At 43.1% G+C, this 18930-nt stretch overlaps 1 protein-coding gene across 1 annotated transcript in view; it reads right to left on the bottom strand.

Annotated features, from left to right (window-relative positions):
- The window catches only part of LOC126262757 (dnaJ homolog subfamily C member 13), a 410038-nt gene extending 391620 nt beyond the window's left edge, over positions 1–18418 (bottom strand). Inside the window, exons 1-2 of the mRNA XM_049959568.1 lie at positions 17969–18418; positions 17616–17886 (exon numbers count right to left, since the gene is read on the bottom strand). Of these exons, the coding sequence (XP_049815525.1) occupies positions 17616–17886; positions 17969–18036 (339 nt within the window). The 5' untranslated portion in view covers positions 18037–18418. The remainder of the gene's footprint in view (positions 1–17615; positions 17887–17968) is intronic.
- Positions 18419–18930: the final 512 nt, after the last annotated feature.

Here is an 18930-nt window from a genome sequence, read left to right as displayed (position 1 = left end):
ATGCTCTTCACATCTGACACAGATGGGAGGCGGGGCACATGGAGTATTGGGATGTGATGGATGTCTGCAATTTCGACATGTGATGCTGGATATACAGCGGGAAGACATATGGCCATACTTACAGCATTTAAAGTACCTCATTGGGGGAGGGATATATGGTTTGACATCACAGCGGTAGACCATCACCTTGACCTTATCAGGTAAGGTGTCGCCTTCAAAGGCCAAGATGAAGGCACCACTGGCAACCAGATTATCCCTCAGACCCCAATGGACACACCACACAAAATAAACACCTCTCCACTCTAAATTGGTGTGCAGCTCATCGTCAGACTGCAAAAGAAGATCCCTGTGGAATAAGATACCATGGACCATATTGAAGCTCTTATGTGGCGTGATGAGAACATATCATCCCCCAACTTGTTACAAGCGAGTCAAGCCCACGAGTGGGTAGAGAATGCTGTTTTTATCAAGACTGACAGTAAGCGCATTTTGGACAAGCCCTCCACCTTCCCAAACTTGTCCTCTAAATGCTCTACAAAAGACTGTGGCTTCATTGAAACAAAGGAGTCCCCTTAAGTTCTCGTACATACGAAATACCGGAGTGAATAAGGTTCACTGCCATCCTTAGCCTAGCATTCCTCCCAAGGTGTGGCAATGGAGGGGGAAGATTTAGGGTCATACTTTCTTGCATTTCACTGTGACTTGGAACACTTAGAGACCGCTGGTGTCGGGGTGGGCGGGGGCAGTCGGGGTGGGCGGGGGCAGTCGGGGTGGGCGGGGGCAGTCGGGGTGGGCGGGGGCAGTTGGGGGAGCAGGAGAGAGTGGGAAGGGTGGGAGGAACAGGGGGTGGAAGATGAGAGGGTCGGGCAGGGAGAAGGCAGGAGGGTGTAGGAGTAGGGGCAGTGTGAGGGGGTATGTGGAGAGAGGGGGGGAGGGGAGGGGAGGGGAAGGGTGGTGGGCGAGACCAAGGAAGAGTCTGTGGGCCAAGGGGGTAGGGTGAAGGGGAGGGCATAAGGTGTGGGGGGGAGGGGAGGAAGAGTGTGGAGGGCAGGGAGGGAGGGGGAGTGGAGGAGGGTGAGGAATGGGTAGTGAGGGGGGAGTAAAAGTTACAGATGGAGCCCAAGGCTTGACTGCAGTAAGTAGTTGCAAGTAAACATAGGTTTCAGTACTTATGCAGAGATGAAGAGACTGGCACAGAATATAGCATAGCTTTTACAATGAACTACGGGAAACTTACTACTCAAAGGAAGTAAGTTGAAACCATCAGTTTGTCATGTTTAATACTACAGTTTCATGTGTAGTGAGTAACAGTACTCTCGTTCAATAGAATGGCAGTCCATGCCCAAGCAGTGTATGAATTCCTTATTAAAAATTGACTTTATAGTTTAAAAAGCAGATGTACATCTACTCAATTATCCTCATAAATCCCCAGTTTATGTCCCATAGACTTTTCATTTTGGCGTCTTACTGTAAAGTCTTTACATTTAAATCAAATATCTATTGTCTTGAAACGGAGCGGGCTACAGTCTCGTCGCAGTGGATACACCGGTTCCTGTCAGATCATCGAACTTAAGCGCTGTGGCCGGCACTTGGATCTGTGACCATCCAGGCCGCCATGTGCTGTTGCCATTTTCCAGGGTGCACTCAGCCTCGTGATGCCAATTGAGGAGCTACTCGACCGAATAGTAGTGGCTCTGGTCAAAGAAAACCATTGTAACGACTGGGAGAGCAGTGTGCTAACCACACGTCCCTCCTATCCGCATCCTCAGCTGAGGATGACATGGCAGTTGGATGGTCCCAATAGGCCACTTGTGACCTGAAGACGAAATGCTTGAAACAGAGCATGTGACTAACATGTAAGGAAACAGACAAAAAAAGTCTTGTAGGCTGAATTGTACCTCAGTTAATCTCAAATAGCCAGGAGTCACTACTTAAGACCAGCAATTTAAATTCTTCCACAACTGAGTAGAAATATCAATTTGTAGCTCTTCATCTGCCTCAGTTGTCTTGGCCATATAATGACAGCACTTAACAGCAAAGTTAAAAAGCTGACCACAGTATATTACCAGACAAAACTCAATTAACTGATGAGGCTGGCTGTTTTATGTTAACTTCTAATAGTTTTTAAGGTATACTTTGACTTGTTCCACATCCCTGAAGGTGGTTCTTTTTGATGGGATCTACCGAACATACCGGTAAGTGATAGATGGACAGATTAAAAACTGCCAGTGGACAAAATCTCCAACACAAAAAATATCCTGGTAGAGCAATTGAAGAAGAAAGAAGTGAACATTAATGTAAACATTTATAAACGAAACAGAAGAAAAGCATAACATCACAATTGAAGGGAAGCCATTAAAAACGTATTTGTACATTTTATGACAATAGTACGAGAAGGATACACTGCCGCTCAACATACAGTGGAGATGCTGATTGTGAGTCGTAGAGAGGCACAACAAAGAGACTGATTAACAAGTTCTTTTGAATTAAACACCACACACACATTTGTGCAAACACAACTCACACAACCAAGGCCTTGGCCGGCAGAAACTGGTCATGTTTGTGTAAACTGCATTTCCAGGAATGTGTGTGTGTGTGTGTGTGTGTGTGTGTGTGTGTGTGTGTGTGTGTGTGTTTTTGTATTATTCCGAAGAAGGTCCTTTGACCAAAATCTTACATGTTTAGCAGTCTTTTTGTTGTGCAACTCTGCAATTATCATGTCCACTAAATGGTGAGTAGCCTCTATCCTCTGCAGAAGACTATCCAAGAGCAACAGCTGAAATGGTATTCGCACGTCCTCCGAATATTGAAATATCAACCACTAAGGCCAGTGAAGGAATTAAGGGTAGAAAGTAAGGATGGAAAAGAAAGAAATGGGGAAAGGGAATAGAAAAAGGACTTACAGAAAGGGAAACTGATTGTAAGAGAGGCACAACAGCAGCTATTCCGTTAGCAGAATACTTGTGGAGTGCACATAAGCACTTTTTAGGCTAGATGGTAGTTTGAGCTACTCCAATGAACACTCGCCTGTCAATACACAGCAAGGGAAGTAAGACCATGTTCAGAGTAAAGACACTAACTGTCAAAATTTTATCAATAAACTGTCAAAGTAATCGTAAAAAAGTTTCTGAATTTACTGCCCTCCAGGAAAGTTCTCACACTCAAATTATTCTTGAGACCATGAGCTGACAAACTAGAAGTGGAGACCATCAATATATTTAGCGAATCGTGGAATGTGTATCAGAAAGACAGGCTAGAAGCCACAGCAAGGGGAGTGTTCAATGCAGCTGACAAAAATAAATGAGGTCAAAGTTGAGTGTGACAGTGAAGTTATCTGGTTACGTATAGCAGGTTCAAGCAAAACCAAGTTAATTGCTAGATTTTTTACTGGCTACCCAATTCTGCTATGATGGTTTGAGAGTCATTCAAAGAAATTCTAGTCAGTAGGGTGTAAATAACCAGAATTTGCGATACTAGTTGGAGGCAACTTTAACCTACCGAGTATAGATTGAGATATCTTTGGATTCATTGCTGGGTTTACAGACAGACAATCATGTGAAATACTTCTGACCACATTTTCTGAGAACTGTCTTGAGCAGCTAGCTCGGCAGCACACAGGTAATCGAAATGTCTTAGACTTTGTAGCTAAAAATAGGCTGGACCTTATCAACAACGTCAGTATAGAAATGGGAACTAGCAATCATGATATCACTATATCAACTATGGTTATGAAAGTTAATAAATCAGTTAAGAATGCTAGGAGAGTGTTTCTGCTAGAAACAGGAGATAAGCAGTTGTTAGCATCTCACATAGATAGTGAATTGCCATCATGTAATTACAGCAAGATGGAAGTACAGGAATTATAGGCAAAGTCTACACAGATAGCAAAATGTGTTCTTGAGAGGGATTAAGGATTAAGAAAATGTTGAGGAAGCAGTCACTGTTCCACTCTCAGTGCAAAAGATTCATGCATCTGTGAAAAGTACTATGCACGAAGCACGTAACAACTACCCCAGTCACACCTTAGCTAAAGGTCTGGCGAAGAACCCAAGAAAAGTCTGGTCCTATGTAAAAGCACTCAGTGGGTCTAAAGCTTCTACACAGTTACCTGTTATCCAGCCTGGTGTGGCAGCTGAAGATAGCAAAATGATAGCCGAAGCTTGAATTTCATGTTCAAGAAATCATTCATGCAAGAGACTCTTACTAACATACCATCATTTGACTATCAGACAGACTCCCGTATGGACAACACAGTAATAAGCAACCCTGGGATAAAGAAACAACTAAAAGTGTTGAAAACAAATAAGTCACCAGGTCCGGTTGGAATTCTGATTTGGTTTTTCAAAGAGTACTTTACAGTATTGGCCCCTGAACAGCTTGCATTCATCATGAATCTCTTGCCCAGTACAAAGACATAATCAAATGGAAGAAAGTACAGGTGACTCACGTATATAACAAGCGCAAAAGAACAGACCTGAAAAATTTCAGGCCAATCTCCCTAACATTGGGTTGTTGCAGAATCCTTTAACATATTCTCAGTTTGAATGTAATATATTTTCTTGAGGCAGAGAAGTTTCTGTCCACCAATCATCATCGTTTTAGAAAGCTTTGCTCATGCTAAACTCAATTTGCCCCTTTCTCACATTATATACTGCAAACTATGGATAAAGGGCAAGAGGCAGATTCTATATTTCTAGATTTCTTAAAAGTGTTTGACATGGCGCCCCATTGCAGGCTGTTGAAGATATAAGCCTATGGAGCAGGTTCACAGATGTGTGAGGGCTCGGAGACTTCTTAAGTTATAGAACCCAATGTGTTATCCTCGATGTCGAGTGTTTCTAAGAGAAGGGTATCATCAGGAGTGCCCAAGGGAAGTGTGATAGGACTGCTATTATTCTCTATATACGATTTGGAGGACAGGGTTAACATCAATCTGTGGTTGTTTGCTGCTGATGATATGGTTATGGTAAGGTGCCAGAGTTGACTGTACAGGGATACAAGATGATTTAGACAAAATTTTTAGTTAGTGTGATGAATGACAGCTAGCTATAAATGTAGAAAAATGTAGAAAAACAAACCTCTAATGTTCAATTACAGCATTAGTAGTGCCTTTGTTTTGTTTTGGTTTTAGTGCACAAAACTGCTATGGTCATTAGCGCCCGGTCTGTGACTTAGGAAACAGTAAAAACGAAAATGGAAACCAGCAGCAATGGGAACGAAACTCAAAAAATTGGAGGAAGTGAAAGCAGAAGGAAGGCTTAAAAATCCACTACAGAAAGGGGTTGGCTGTCCCCAAAAAAAAAGCTTCAAATGACTGACGTCAACTCACTGACACTAATAAACTCGAGAGCGTGATCGGCTGAGCGCGTGTCATCTGCTAAAATGGACGATATATCAGGCGACAGCTGTAGACGGGCGCGTAACGGAGTAAAATAGGGGCACTCAATTAAAAGGTGTCTTACCGTCCACAGCTGAGACCAGTGGGTACACAGTGGGGGAGGATCGCCGCTTAAAAGATGTCAATGGCTAAAAAGACAGTGCCCTATCTGGAGTCTAGTTAAAATTAACTCCTCTCGACGACGCGTTCGGGAGGAAGAGGTCCAAGCACAGGGAAGAGCTTTCACGTCCCGCAATTTATTATGGGGAAATGTCGACCAATGTGCGTGCCATAAAAGAACAACATGACGACATAAAACGCTCCGTAGATCGGCGAAGGGAATCGATCGAATAGCTGGCCGAAGAAGAGAGACTGCAGCCTTGGCCGCTATATCGGCCGCCTCATTTCCACAGATACCAACGTGTCCTGGGAGCCAGAGGAACGCCACCGAGACGCCCCCCAGGTGGAGCAAGCGCAGACAGTCCTGAATCCAGTGGACCAGAGTGTGGACAGGGTAGAGAGCTTGGAGACTGAGGAGAGAGCTGAGAGAATCTGAACAGATAACATATTGTATCCGCTGATGGCGGCAGATGTATTGGACAGCCTGGAGAACAGCGTAAAGCTCCGCAGTATAAACCAAACACTGGTCGGGAAGCCGAAATCGATTTGGGGTGTCGCCAACAATATAGGCACTCCCTACACCTAACGATGTTTTCGAGCCATCAGAGTAAATAAATGTGGCTTCCTTCATTTGTGCACATAGAGTAGCAAATGCCCGACGATAAACAAGTGAAGGGGTACCATCCTTGGGAAATTGACAAAGGTCACGGAGCAGGCAGATCCGGGGACGGAGCCAAGGCGGTGCTGTACCCCAAGTTGTCAAGAAGGTTTTAGGAAAGCGGAAGGAAAGAGAATGGAGCAGTTGACGAAATCGGACTCCCGGTGGTGGTAGGGAGGAAGGGCGGCCTGCATACCCTACATCCAAGGAGGTGTCGAAAAAAATGTCATGGGCTGGATTAGCAGGCATGGAAGACAGATGGCTAGCATAACGACTCAGAAGGACTGCTTGCCGATTGGACAGCGGAGGTTCAGCAGTCTCAGCATAAAGGCTTTCCACAGGGCTGGTGTAAAAAGCTCCAGACACTAAACGTAATCCACGGTGGTGGATAGAGTCGAGACGCCGAAGAATAGACGGCCGAGCAGAGGAGTAGACTATGCTTCCATAGACCAATTTCGAGTGCACTAAGGCACGATAGAGGTGGAAAAGGACCACTCGGTCCACTCCCCAGGAGGTACCATTCAGGACACGGAAGGTGTTGAGGGATCGCAGACAGTGAGCCGAAAGATAGGAAACATGGGAGGACCAGCACAGTTTTCTGTCAAACGTAAGACCCAAGAATTTAGCGACGTCCGAAAACGGAAGGTTGACAGGTCCTAGATGTAGGGAGGGTGAAAGAAACGCCTTACGTCACCAAAAATTAACACAAACGGTCTTACTGGGAGAAAAACGGAAGCCGGTTTCGATGCTCCAAGAGTGGAGGCGATCGAGACATCCTTGAAGACGTCGTTCAAGAAGGCTGGTCCGTTGAGAGCTGTAGTAGATCGCAAAATCGTCCACAAAGACGGAGCCCGAGACATCAGGAAGGATGCAATCCATAATTGGATTTATGGCAATGGCAATCAGCACAACACTTAGCACGGAGCCCTGGGGTACCCTGTTTTCTTGGGAGAAAGTACGGGAGAGAGTAGTGTTCACCCGCACTCTAAATGTGCGCTCTGCCATAAATTTGCGAAGAAAAGGGGGCAGCCGACCTCGAAAGCCCCAAGAGAACAGTGTGCGGAGGATGCCTGTCCTCCAACAGGTATCGTATGCTCTCTCCAGATCAAAAAATATTGCTACTGTTTGGCGTTTCCAGAGAAAATTGTTCATGATATAAGTGGAGAGAGCAACAAGATGGTCAACTGCAGAACGATGCTTTCGGAATCCGCATTGGGCAGGTGTTAAAAGACTGAGGGATTCCAGCCACCAAGCTAAATGGTAATTCACCATACGCTCCAAAACCTTACAGACACTACTCGTGAGAGAAATGGGCCGATAGCTAGAGGGGAGATGTTTGTCCTTTCCAGGTTTCGGAACAGGAACGACGATAGCTTCCAGCCATCTCTGGGAAAAGTACTGTCGGTCCAAATTCGATTATAAAGGCGAAGGAGGTAACGCAGACTATGGGTTGATAAATGCAGCAACATTTGGATGATACCATCCGGTCCTGGGAAGGAGGAGCGAGAAGAAGAGAGTGCATGTTGGAGTTCCCGCATGGAGAAAACAGTATTATAGCTTTCGCGATTTTGAGAGAAGAAAGCAAGAGGTTGCACTTCCGCTGCACGTTTCTTCGGGAGAAATTCTGGCGGGTAATTTGAAGAGCTCTAAATCCCAGCAAAGTGTTGACCCAATGAGTTAGGAATTGCGACTGGGTCCACTAACGTATCACGTGCGAGGAGGGAGTGAAGGTGTTAAATGAGCTAATAAAGAATTTCCAGCTTGCCTTCTTCCTATCGCGGATGACGTGACGGCATCGCGCACGGAACTGCTTATAGCGGATACAGTTGGCCGAAGTAGGATGGTGGCGCAAAACGCGAAGAGCACGTTGCCGCTCACGTATTGCGTCATGGCATGCCTGAAGGAAATCATTCACAAGATGTGCATGATGGGGGCACAAACTGTCATCCACGAAGACAAATGCCTCGCCAATATGGTGCACTATCGGTCGGAGGATGGCATTCACGTATCATACAGCCGTTACGTTCTCTTTTATGACCACCAGCAGTGTATGTTGGACTCACTTAATGCCACCCCAAAACAGCAATAACCTCCACCATGTTGCACTCCTGGAGAGTGTGTCTAAGGCAGGGCCGGCCAAACGCTGCACAGTGTGCAAACGTGTGAAAGTGGTGCACATGTGCGCACGTGTGCGACATCTGTTATTAGACATGTTTCCTAAATGAATGGCGGCGGCTCCACTTCCCTGCTTATGTGGTACAAGCAAGAGCGCAACATACCCAGTCTCGTTTACCCCTGGTAACCGAAATCTTAACAGAGAAGTACTGAGAAATGGGAGGTACTGTGAAAAAGCAAAGGACGGGAGATCTATGTTCTCAGTCGTTTAAAAATGACTGGGAACTGCAATTCTTTTTTGTAGCTGTTGGTGAAAACTCACAGTGTAAGTTTCCAATTGAAAGACACTACAATACATATCACAAAGATGAGTGTAGTGTACTCAACAGTGAAGAACGGCAAGCAAAATTAAATGTCCTTAAGAAAATGGATGAGACACATCAACTCGATTATCATTTCTCATGACCAGTGATAAATGTGTTTGGGTTTATTCCTTTCATAATGAAAAATTATTGTTTACTAACTGTGCATTATTGCCTCATTCTGCTCCATGTTACATTATTACCAGGAATGTTGGTCATTAAACTGATTGTTCCAATGTATACTTACATTTAGGGTTTGTGTGTGTGTGTGTGTGTGTGTGTGTGTGTGTGTGTGTGTGTGTGTGAAGGGCTACACTCAGCTGAAGTCGATAAAACATAACATTCACCTAATTGTCGGTTATTGTGCAGATTTCAAACGTAACTGATGAAAGATATAGCAATAATGGTATTGAAATAACAGGTGATCGAGAGATCTGCGGTTATCATTCTGTTCAGATGTCAGCGAGACAGAAATTATGTGGGTGTAACTGAGGGCACCGAGAATTAGTTATAGGAAACCTTGCATTAGTTTAATGTTATTTGGAATCATGAATAAGGTTCGTTGGAAGTCGCTAAGTGCTCTCTTTCTTAAATACTAGATCAAAAACATTACACGTATTTACGTGCAGTCAGTCAAGCTTCCTTAATAAAAACCCACAGTTGTTGACTGTATTACTTGTCTTACTGGGTTAAACTGTTAACATAAAAGTAGACGTCTCAATGAGTAGACTGTGACAGTATTTTAAATGTTTAATATGCGAAATACTTTCCCATGGTTGGCTTGCAAGCTGTGGAAAGAGCACTAGAATGTGCCAGTACAGAGTATCCCAGCAAGTGGATAAAGCGACATCTCTGCGTAGAAACATGCACTACATGAACGCTGACGGCTGCGGCGTGCACACTGTGACCCGGAAGTTGCACATGTGCAGGAGCACCGCACACGTGCAGAATTTCTGGCCGGCCCTGGTCTAAGATGTTCAGCCTGATCGGATTGCCTCCAAACAGGTCTCTGATGATTGTCTGGTTGAAGGCATATGCGACACTCATAGGTGAAGATAACGTGATGCAAATCCTGAACAATTATTTGGCATGTTGTTGGACCCATCTGTACTGTGCTGCATGGTGTTGTGGTTGCAAAGATGGACCTCGCCATGGATGTTGGGAGTGAATAAGGGCATCGTGCAGCCTATTGCACACAATTTGAGTCTTAAGACAATGTCCTGTTGCTGCACGAAAAGCATTATTCAACATGGTGGCATTGCTGTCAGGGTTCCTCCAAGCCATAATCCGTAGGTAGCAGTCATCCACTGCAGTAGTAGCACTTGGGTGGCTCGAGCAAGGCATGTCATTGACAGTTCCTGTCTCTCTATCTCCTCCACGTCTCAACAACATTGGTTCACTCTGAGATGCCTGGACACTTCTCTTGTTGAGAGCCTTTCCTGGTACAAAGAAACAATGCGGATGCAATTGATCCACGGTATTGACCGTCTAGGCATGGTTGAACTACAAACAACGTGAGCCATGTAGCTCCTTCCTGGTGGAATGACTGGCAGTGATTGGCTGTTGGACCCACTCCATCTAATACGCACTGCTCATGCATGGTTGTTTACATCTTTGGGTGGGTTTAGTGACATCTCTGAACAGTCAAAACGACTGTGTCTGTGATACAATATCCATCATCAACATCTGTTATCAGGAGTTCTCGGAACCGGGGTGATGGAAAACTTTTTTTGAGGTTTGTATTAGAGATGAAAGGTCATTGGTATACATAAGAAAAGAAAAAGTAAAGACCTGCAGTTGGAATCTTGTGGGACACTACATGCAAATAGTTGCCAGTTGGATGATGCCCGATCACTTAATACAAGTGTCTTTCCTAATGACACCCCATTTCCTGACAAATATAGAATTTCAACCATTTTGCAGCACTTCCTGTTGCGCTGTAATGATCTAATTTACTTGAATGAATATAATGATTTACACAGTGAAATATCTTTGACAGGTCACAAAATATACAACATACACTAGTAATCTGTAATTATCATTTAATGAAGTAAGTACATTCTCACTATATGTGCAGAAAGCCATTGAGAATTCTGAACTATGACTCTGACAATATATTATTTGCTGTGAATACTTTTGGAATAAAGAAGATCACCCATCAAAAAGCGGAAGTGTTTAGTCGTTGATAGGTACACACAAAAAGAAAGGAAACTTGCTAGCTTTCAGACTAATCCTAAAACTAAAATATTTTCTTTCTTTTTTGCATGTGCCTAACAACAACTCAACACTTCTGCATTTTGGTGAGTCGCCTCCTTTAATCAAAAGATATCTGCATTCTAACAGAAATTTTCTCCAACATTTATTATTTGCTGTGAGATGGTTAAGAAGCCGATTGTATGTACCTTTTCTAAAATTACAGACAATGCTAGCAAAAGTGAAATTTTATGGAATTTTACAGTATTTCTTTATTCCTTCTTGAAACACAGGATTAACTTCAGCATATTTCAACCATTCATAAAATGTTCCACAGATAAATGACTGGTTACACAGGTAATTAAATATTACAAAATTGTTGAGGCTTTCGTGGCCACTTGTTGACAAACTGCCTATTGGCTTCTGTCTCGGGTTCTTCGGCCGACGTTCATCTAACGATTTTTCTGACGTTTCGCCAGCACGAGTGGCTGGCATTGTCAAAGCTTCACCCTCCATTGCCGGTGGTGAACTGGAGCCGAGCTCGCGGGCGCAGGCTATATGTACCTGGCGCGCCAACGTCCGAGGGCTTCTCCGCGGTCATTTCCGGTGCGGTTCTCCTCTTGCTACCTGCGACGGTCGTTCGCTGCAGTACGGGAAGCCAGGATCCGTTGACCTTAAGGCTTTCCTCTTTCTTGTTCAAACTGTTCGCGTGTTTTTGTATTTCTACAGCTTCTCTGAACAAGCGCGTGTGATAGTGCTTCTCTACAGCCAGAACTTCCGTGTCGGCGAATTTTATTACATGGTCGGTCTCATTCAGTGCGTGCTCTGCCACGGCCGATTTCTCCACCTGCCCCAACCTGCAATGTCGCTTATGCTCTTTGATCCTGGTGTTAATGGATCGTCCAGTCATTCCGACATAAACTTTTCCGCATGTGCATGGTATGCGGTATATTCCCGACATTGCAAGTGGGTCTCTTTTCTCCTTCGCCGATCTAAGACACTCTTTGATCTTCCTTGTCGGTTTGAAAATCGTCTTTACGCCATGTTTGCGCAATATACGGCCGATTCTGTCCGTCACTCTGGGAATGTATGGCAGAAAGGCCGTACCCGACAATTCTTTTTCCGGTTCCTTACTTCGCCGAGGGTTGGGCTCTGTTACACTTCTAATATAATTTGTGGAGTAACCATTGCTCCTCAGGACAGTTTCCAGGTGTTGCATTTCTCGTTTGAGGTGTTGCGGCTCACATATTCGTCCTGCTCTCGTTACGAGCGTACTAATCATGCCTCTTTTCTGGCTCGGGTGGTGGTTTGACAGTTTGTGCAGGTATCGGTCCGTGTGAGTCGGTTTTCGATACACGCTGTGTCCCAGATCTTCGCCGTCCCTTGTGACCAGCACATCTAGAAATGGCAGTTTCTTGTCCTTTTCTACTTCCATGGTAAATGTTATGTTGGCATGGAGGCTGTTCAAGTGTCTTAGGAAGTCACTGACCTGTTCTTCACCATGGCTCCACACCACGAAAGTATCATCGACGTACCTGTACCACACCTTAGGTTTGCAAGTCGCCGAGTCCAGTGCCTGTGCTTCGAATTGTTCCATGAAGAAGTTGGCCACCACTGGACTGAGAGGACTACCCATGGCGACGCCTTCCAGCTGTTCGTAGAAATCGCCATTCCACGTGAAATAGCTCGTGGTGAGACATGCATGGAAGAGCTTTCTGATGTCTAGCGGAAAAATGGAGCCGATGTGCTCCAGAGCGTCACTGAGTGGCACTTTCGTAAATAACGAAACAACATCGAAGCTGACCAGGATGTCGTTTGGTGCAAGTTTCAGTTTCTTCAGCTTCTCAATGAAATTTCTACGAACAGCTGGAAGGCGTCGCCATGGGTAGTCCTCTCAGGCCAGTGGTGGCCAACTTCTTCATGGAACAATTCTAAGCACAGGCACTGGACTCGGCGACTTGCAAACCTAAGGTGTGGTACAGGTACGTCGATGATACTTTCGTGGTGTGGAGCCATGGTGAAGAACAGCTCAGTGACTTCCTAAGACACTTGAACAGCCTCCATGCCAACATAACATTTACCATGGAAGTAGAAAAGGACAAGAAACTGCCATTTCTAGATGTGCTGGTCACAAGGGACGGCGAAGATCTGGGACACAGCGTGTATCGAAAACCGACTCACACGGACCGATACCTGCACAAACTGTCAAACCACCACCCGAGCCAGAAAAGAGGCATGATTAGTACGCTCGTAACGAGAGCAGGACGAATATGTGAGCCGCAACACCTCAAACGAGAAATGCAACACCTGGAAACTGTCCTGAGGAGCAATGGTTACTCCACAAATTATATTAGAAGTGTAACAGAGCCCAACCCTCGGCGAAGTAAGGAACCGGAAAAAGAATTGTCGGGTACGGCCTTTCTGCCATACATTCCCAGAGTGACGGACAGAATCGGCCGTATATTGCGCAAACATGGCGTAAAGACGATTTTCAAACCGACAAGGAAGATCAAAGAGTGTCTTAGATCGGCGAAGGAGAAAAGAGACCCACTTGCAATGTCGGGAATATACCGCATACCATGCACATGCGGAAAAGTTTATGTCGGAATGACTGGACGATCCATTAACACCAGGATCAAAGAGCATAAGCGACATTGCAGGTTGGGGCAGGTGGAGAAATCGGCCGTGGCAGAGCACGCACTGAATGAGACCGACCATGTAATAAAATTCGCCGACACGGAAGTTCTGGCTGTAGAGAAGCACTATCACACGCGCTTGTTCAGAGAAGCTGTAGAAATACAAAAACACGCGAACAGTTTGAACAAGAAAGAGGAAAGCCTTAAGGTCAACGGATCCTGGCTTCCCGTACTGCAGCGAACGACCGTCGCAGGTAGCAAGAGGAGAACCGCACCGGAAATGACCGCGGAGAAGCCCTCGGACGTTGGCGCGCCAGGTACATATAGCCTGCGCCCGCGAGCTCGGCTCCAGTTCACCACCGGCAATGGAGGGTGAAGCTTTGACAATGCCAGCCACTCGTGCTGGCGAAACGTCAGAAAAATCATTAGATGAACGTCGGCCGAAGAACCCGAGACAGAAGCCAATAGGCAGTTTGTCAATTAAATATTTACTAAACTCAGAAACACTAACTCTGATGATCAAGTTATCATAACCAATAGAATTTTTTAATTTTAAACAGTGTGTATGTGGGTATGATGATGGTAACATTTGTATTACTTCAGTTATATGTAATGACTGGACTGAGATATTCCACATCAGCTTCTACTGAGCATGACAATCCCATGTCTTCTGTAACAATTCTGAAACACTTGTTTAAATGTTTTGGAACACTGCACACATATGTTAGCAATGTCTCATTTGTTCTTAATGCTACCTGCCCCTCTCCATGTATGGTTCTAACAGTCTTCTATTCTGCCTCACTATATCCCATACTGTTCATTTTGCTATCTGACAAGATTATCCTTTTCTCTTAATGCATTTGGTTTGATGTATGTACTACTCTCTCTATTACCTGGAATATGTCTTGTAATGAGATACAGCATCAACATTAGCACTGTTTCTGACTGACAAATACAGTTTGCCTTTTGTTTCACAAGATACCTTTATTTCTTGGGTAATCTATGGCTTCTGTGAAGACTTTGGGAAAAGCATTCGAAAAAGATACGTACTTTATCAATAAAAGTGTTTTTTTCCATTCATACCATAAGCAATGTAGACATCACTCCAGTTCATGTCTTTGGGTGTCCTAAAATAATTTTTGGCTTACTGACTATACCCTTTAATTTGGATTTAATATATTTTATACCTTGTTCAATTTAACATTTAATAAAAGGAATTATGAATGTCTGAGACGCCACTGACTATTTGTTTCGTAATATAATTCTGTTTATTAGATCTTTATGTAAATATATTATCAATTGCTATTTGTAAGCAACTACCTACCCCAGTTAGGAAATTTATGGTAGGAATTAAGTTGAATGATAGTTTACTACCTATACTCAATTCTTACTGGAAGAATTGTTAAGAAAATCTACATTAGAATCACCAGTAACCACTATTTGCTTTTTTTCCACTAAACAGGATATAGATCTTCAAGATTTATGAACAGATTACAACATCAGCAGCTGCTCAGCATACAATTAGTATTATGAAGGATTTACTATGAAATTCTACTTCTGCCGCCCATACTTCCATATTCTGCTCTATGCAAAATTTATGGATGTGTCCTTAAATTTATGACAATTCCTGAAGAATGTGGCAGCTCTTCCTTTCACCATTTCTGCTCTACAAAAGTGAGATGACAACCTGAATCCTGTAACACTTAACTGATCTACACCTGTCGTCTCACAATGATCAACTGGGCAGATGTCAACTGGGTTTGAAGACTAATTGATCAATGCTGCTTACAAGGGAACCTCCCCATCGCACCCCCCTCAGATTTAGTTATAAGTTGGCACAGTGAATAGGCCTTGAAAAACTGAACACAGATCAATCGAGAAAACATGAAGAAGTTGTGTGGAACTATGAAAAAAAAAAATAAGCAAAATATACAAACTGAGTAGTCCATGTGCGACATATGCAATATCAAGGTAAGCGTGAGCTTAGGAGCACCGTGGTCCCGTGGTTAGCGTGAGCAGCTGCGGAACGAGAGGTCCTTGGTTCAAATCTTCCCTCGAGTGAAAAATTTATTTTCTTTATTTTCGCAAAGTTATGATCTGTCCGTTCGTTCATTGATGTCTCTGTTCACTGTAATGAGTTTAGTGTCTGTGTTTTGCGAACGCACCGCAAAACGGTGCGGTTAGTAGACGAAAGGATGCGCCTCTCCAATGGGAACCGAAAACATTTGATCGCAAGGTCATAGGTCAACCGATTCCTCCACAGGAAAACACATCTGATATATTCTATATGACACTGGTGGCAGATAATAATTGTCTGAAAATAAAAAATTAAACTCTTCACTCAAGGGAAGACTTTAACCCAGGACCTCTCATTCCACAGCTACTCACGCTAACCACGGAACCACAGCGTTTCTGAGCTCGCACTTTCCTTGATGTTGCCTATCTTGCACATGGACTACTCAGTTTGTATATTATGCTTATTTTTTTCATAGTTCCACACAACTTCTTCCTGTTTTCTCGATAGACCTGTGTTCAGTTTTTCAAGGCCTATCCACTGTGCCAACTTATAACAAAATCTGAGGGTGGTGCGATGGGGAGGTTCCCTTGTGTGTAGTTCATTAATTTTACTTCTTAGCCTTTGAATATTTTAATGCAATAAAAATAACTGGCATTTCACACTGACTGAGACGAAACTGGGTGGAAGTATAATTTCTGCTTATTGCTGAAAAGTCTTTAATCAACAGCTGTTTGTACTGATACAGTATACCAGAGTTATTTAGTTTGGTTTCTTTCTCAAACTGAAGGTTTGTTACAGTCCTAATGTCTCTTAAAACTTTGTTTCTTTCTGTCCTCCCTCCCCCTAAAAGTGAGTGTTCTGAACCATGTGACCACTGGTATTTTATCACTTATGACAGCATCTTCCACTCTTAAATTTTCTATTAGCCCATCTAGTTTGTCCCTCCATTTCCTGTTGACACTAGTATAATCCCACCTATTTACAGAATCAATAATAACCATGTCAATATGCAACCCTGCATCCCGCATAAGCAACCATTCAAACACAGTAACAACACTAACAAAAAGTTCAAATGAAGCCAGGCAGGGTGTTGAGAGCACACGCAAACATAATACTGGTACGTCTCAATGCTGATACAATGTTTGCCACATCACATCTACATTGCACACAAGATTCTGTCAACACTATTAACCAACCCAACCACTACAACCATAGTGTCTTGCTTGGTGAAGTCTGCAAACTTATCTAAATCCCCCATCACCTTCTCCAGACTGGCAATAGATTCAAAAAAAATTGTGACCATGTACTTTGATTCTAAGTCATCCTGCAAAAGTTGGCCAACACCTCTAGCATTACAACTACCTTCCCATGTAATTTGATCTTCACTGACTTTCCTACCTGGGTCCTCCACCTAAGAGGTATCATCATTTCCTGATGTGAAGTTATTGTTCTATCTAAATGTTGTAAATTTTTAGCTGCACTAAAAAGTAACAAGAAAGCAACAATTTTCATTTGTTTTGAATGTAGTTTACTTCTCACCCTACACTTCAGCAGTCAGTAGTCTCTGTCTTTGCAAGATATTATCCTCAACTTGGCATTAACATCAAGGACTCGTCTTAGTGGTGAATGGAGCTTGCCTCCTCCCTTTCCTCACACAGAAAAGTCAGCAGATTTTCCAGATCACTAATGATTAAGACTGTCTGACAACAGCGAGCCTTTATGTCAAAAACACTGTATAATTAATAGATACTTTTTCATTAATCCATAGATAACTCCCATCGCATGGAAGTGGTCAAAACTTACACTTACTGTGCAACTTTTGTTTGACTACAAATAAGTAGTTCTTGTCTCGCTCTCTTAATTGAGACGGTATGTGAACATAATTTATTACATTTTCCCTAGTTACTGCAAGTATTTACAACTAGCTTTGCTTGTTTTAAATATTGTCGCTTGAAGTACATAGAAGAAAGTACTTTCACATTTTTTTAAAGAAAGCTCTCTTAAAACAAAGGAAGCAACTTACTTTCTGTACAGATTTCCTGTTAAGCGAAAAAATTAGTTCTTCAGAAAATCTTTATCACAAAGCAATAATATAGAACAGTGGGACTCTGCTGAACAATGTCTTTTAATCTCTTACCAACGTTTCTTTAGGCTTCTCCGCAAATGAGGACCGGAATTTTAAGGCTTCTGTGAGGAGCTGGGCTCTGTGCTCTGAGGAAAATCTCATTGAATCATTCTTCTTGTCTTTTTTCATAGTAATTGTAAATTCATTTGACAACTGTCCAGCAACCTTAACACTAGGAGATACATTGATAAAGTCGTTGTAGAGCCATCTATTTGTAACTTCCAGCGTTGAAGGGTTGTAAGTTGTTATTCCTGCTGATCCTATTGAAAACACTCTTTTATACCTGTAACAATAACCAAGAAGCAACAGGCAACAAGTAGTTTTGTCGACTTATATTATTAACACCTTACAGCTAAAATACTTACTTCCCTTTCCATGAATGTTTTGTGACGAGAAAGCACGCCACATCTTCATTATCTTTCAAAGGAATCATCTTGTCACATTAAACACGATGCTCTTAAAAAATATATACGGTAAGGATGGATCATTACGCCCAGTGTAACTAACGACGTTAAACGCCAGTAATTAATCGTAACTGCATCGTAAAAGGCAGTTCCCAAACCACGTGAATAATTGTATTTTGTTTTCACAACACGTCAAATGTCAAACACAGTGACGTTTGGGGTACATTATACACTGATATCAATCGCAGTTTACTCATTGGCAGCATCTGTATGCTACCGATGACGAACTTGTTTGTTTAAGAGCATTTCCGTCAAACACCAATGTTCACTATTTCAGTACATAAACTGCCGTTCAAGTCATACCAAACCACCGCTATCGCCATCACGGAAGGGGTGTTTTGTTAGTGTCAGCTGTTTCCCTGTCGCAGTGGTGCCAAAATACTCAATATGTAGTGCGTAATATAACCTTATTGTTCTAGTTTGAAAACATGGGGAGAATGATACCACAGTTATCGCCAACTGATGAATAGGACTACCTCTTTTCCGCATCATTCATGTTTCTTTAACTTTTGTTAATGTTCGCTGCCTATGACGTGCATTGCATCGAAGTTCCTTGAAGTTATGGCGCTTTTGTAAACTGCTTGTTCGATTTTTGCAAAGCAACTCGAAACAGTAACAGTTGCACGTAATGGTTTAGATCTTTGATAATGTGTTGCTATCACCATCATGAAGAGTCTTGACGTCATGTGACATCCATTAAGTAGTTGTTTTATGCCTGTAGGTTTCAGGAATGCATCTAGATCGTCCACCTTTATTGTAATGACAATCGCTGCAGATTTGATAAAAATAACTTCACATTCAAAGAGCCGTAGCGTTCAGGTGTTTACCAACTTCGTGTACTCTGTGTTATATCTTGTACAAGT

This window comes from Schistocerca nitens, chromosome 6 (assembly GCF_023898315.1).
Source record: "Schistocerca nitens isolate TAMUIC-IGC-003100 chromosome 6, iqSchNite1.1, whole genome shotgun sequence".
Classification (NCBI taxonomy): domain Eukaryota; kingdom Metazoa; phylum Arthropoda; class Insecta; order Orthoptera; family Acrididae; genus Schistocerca; species Schistocerca nitens.
This window is presented reverse-complemented; position numbering and strand designations above follow the sequence as displayed.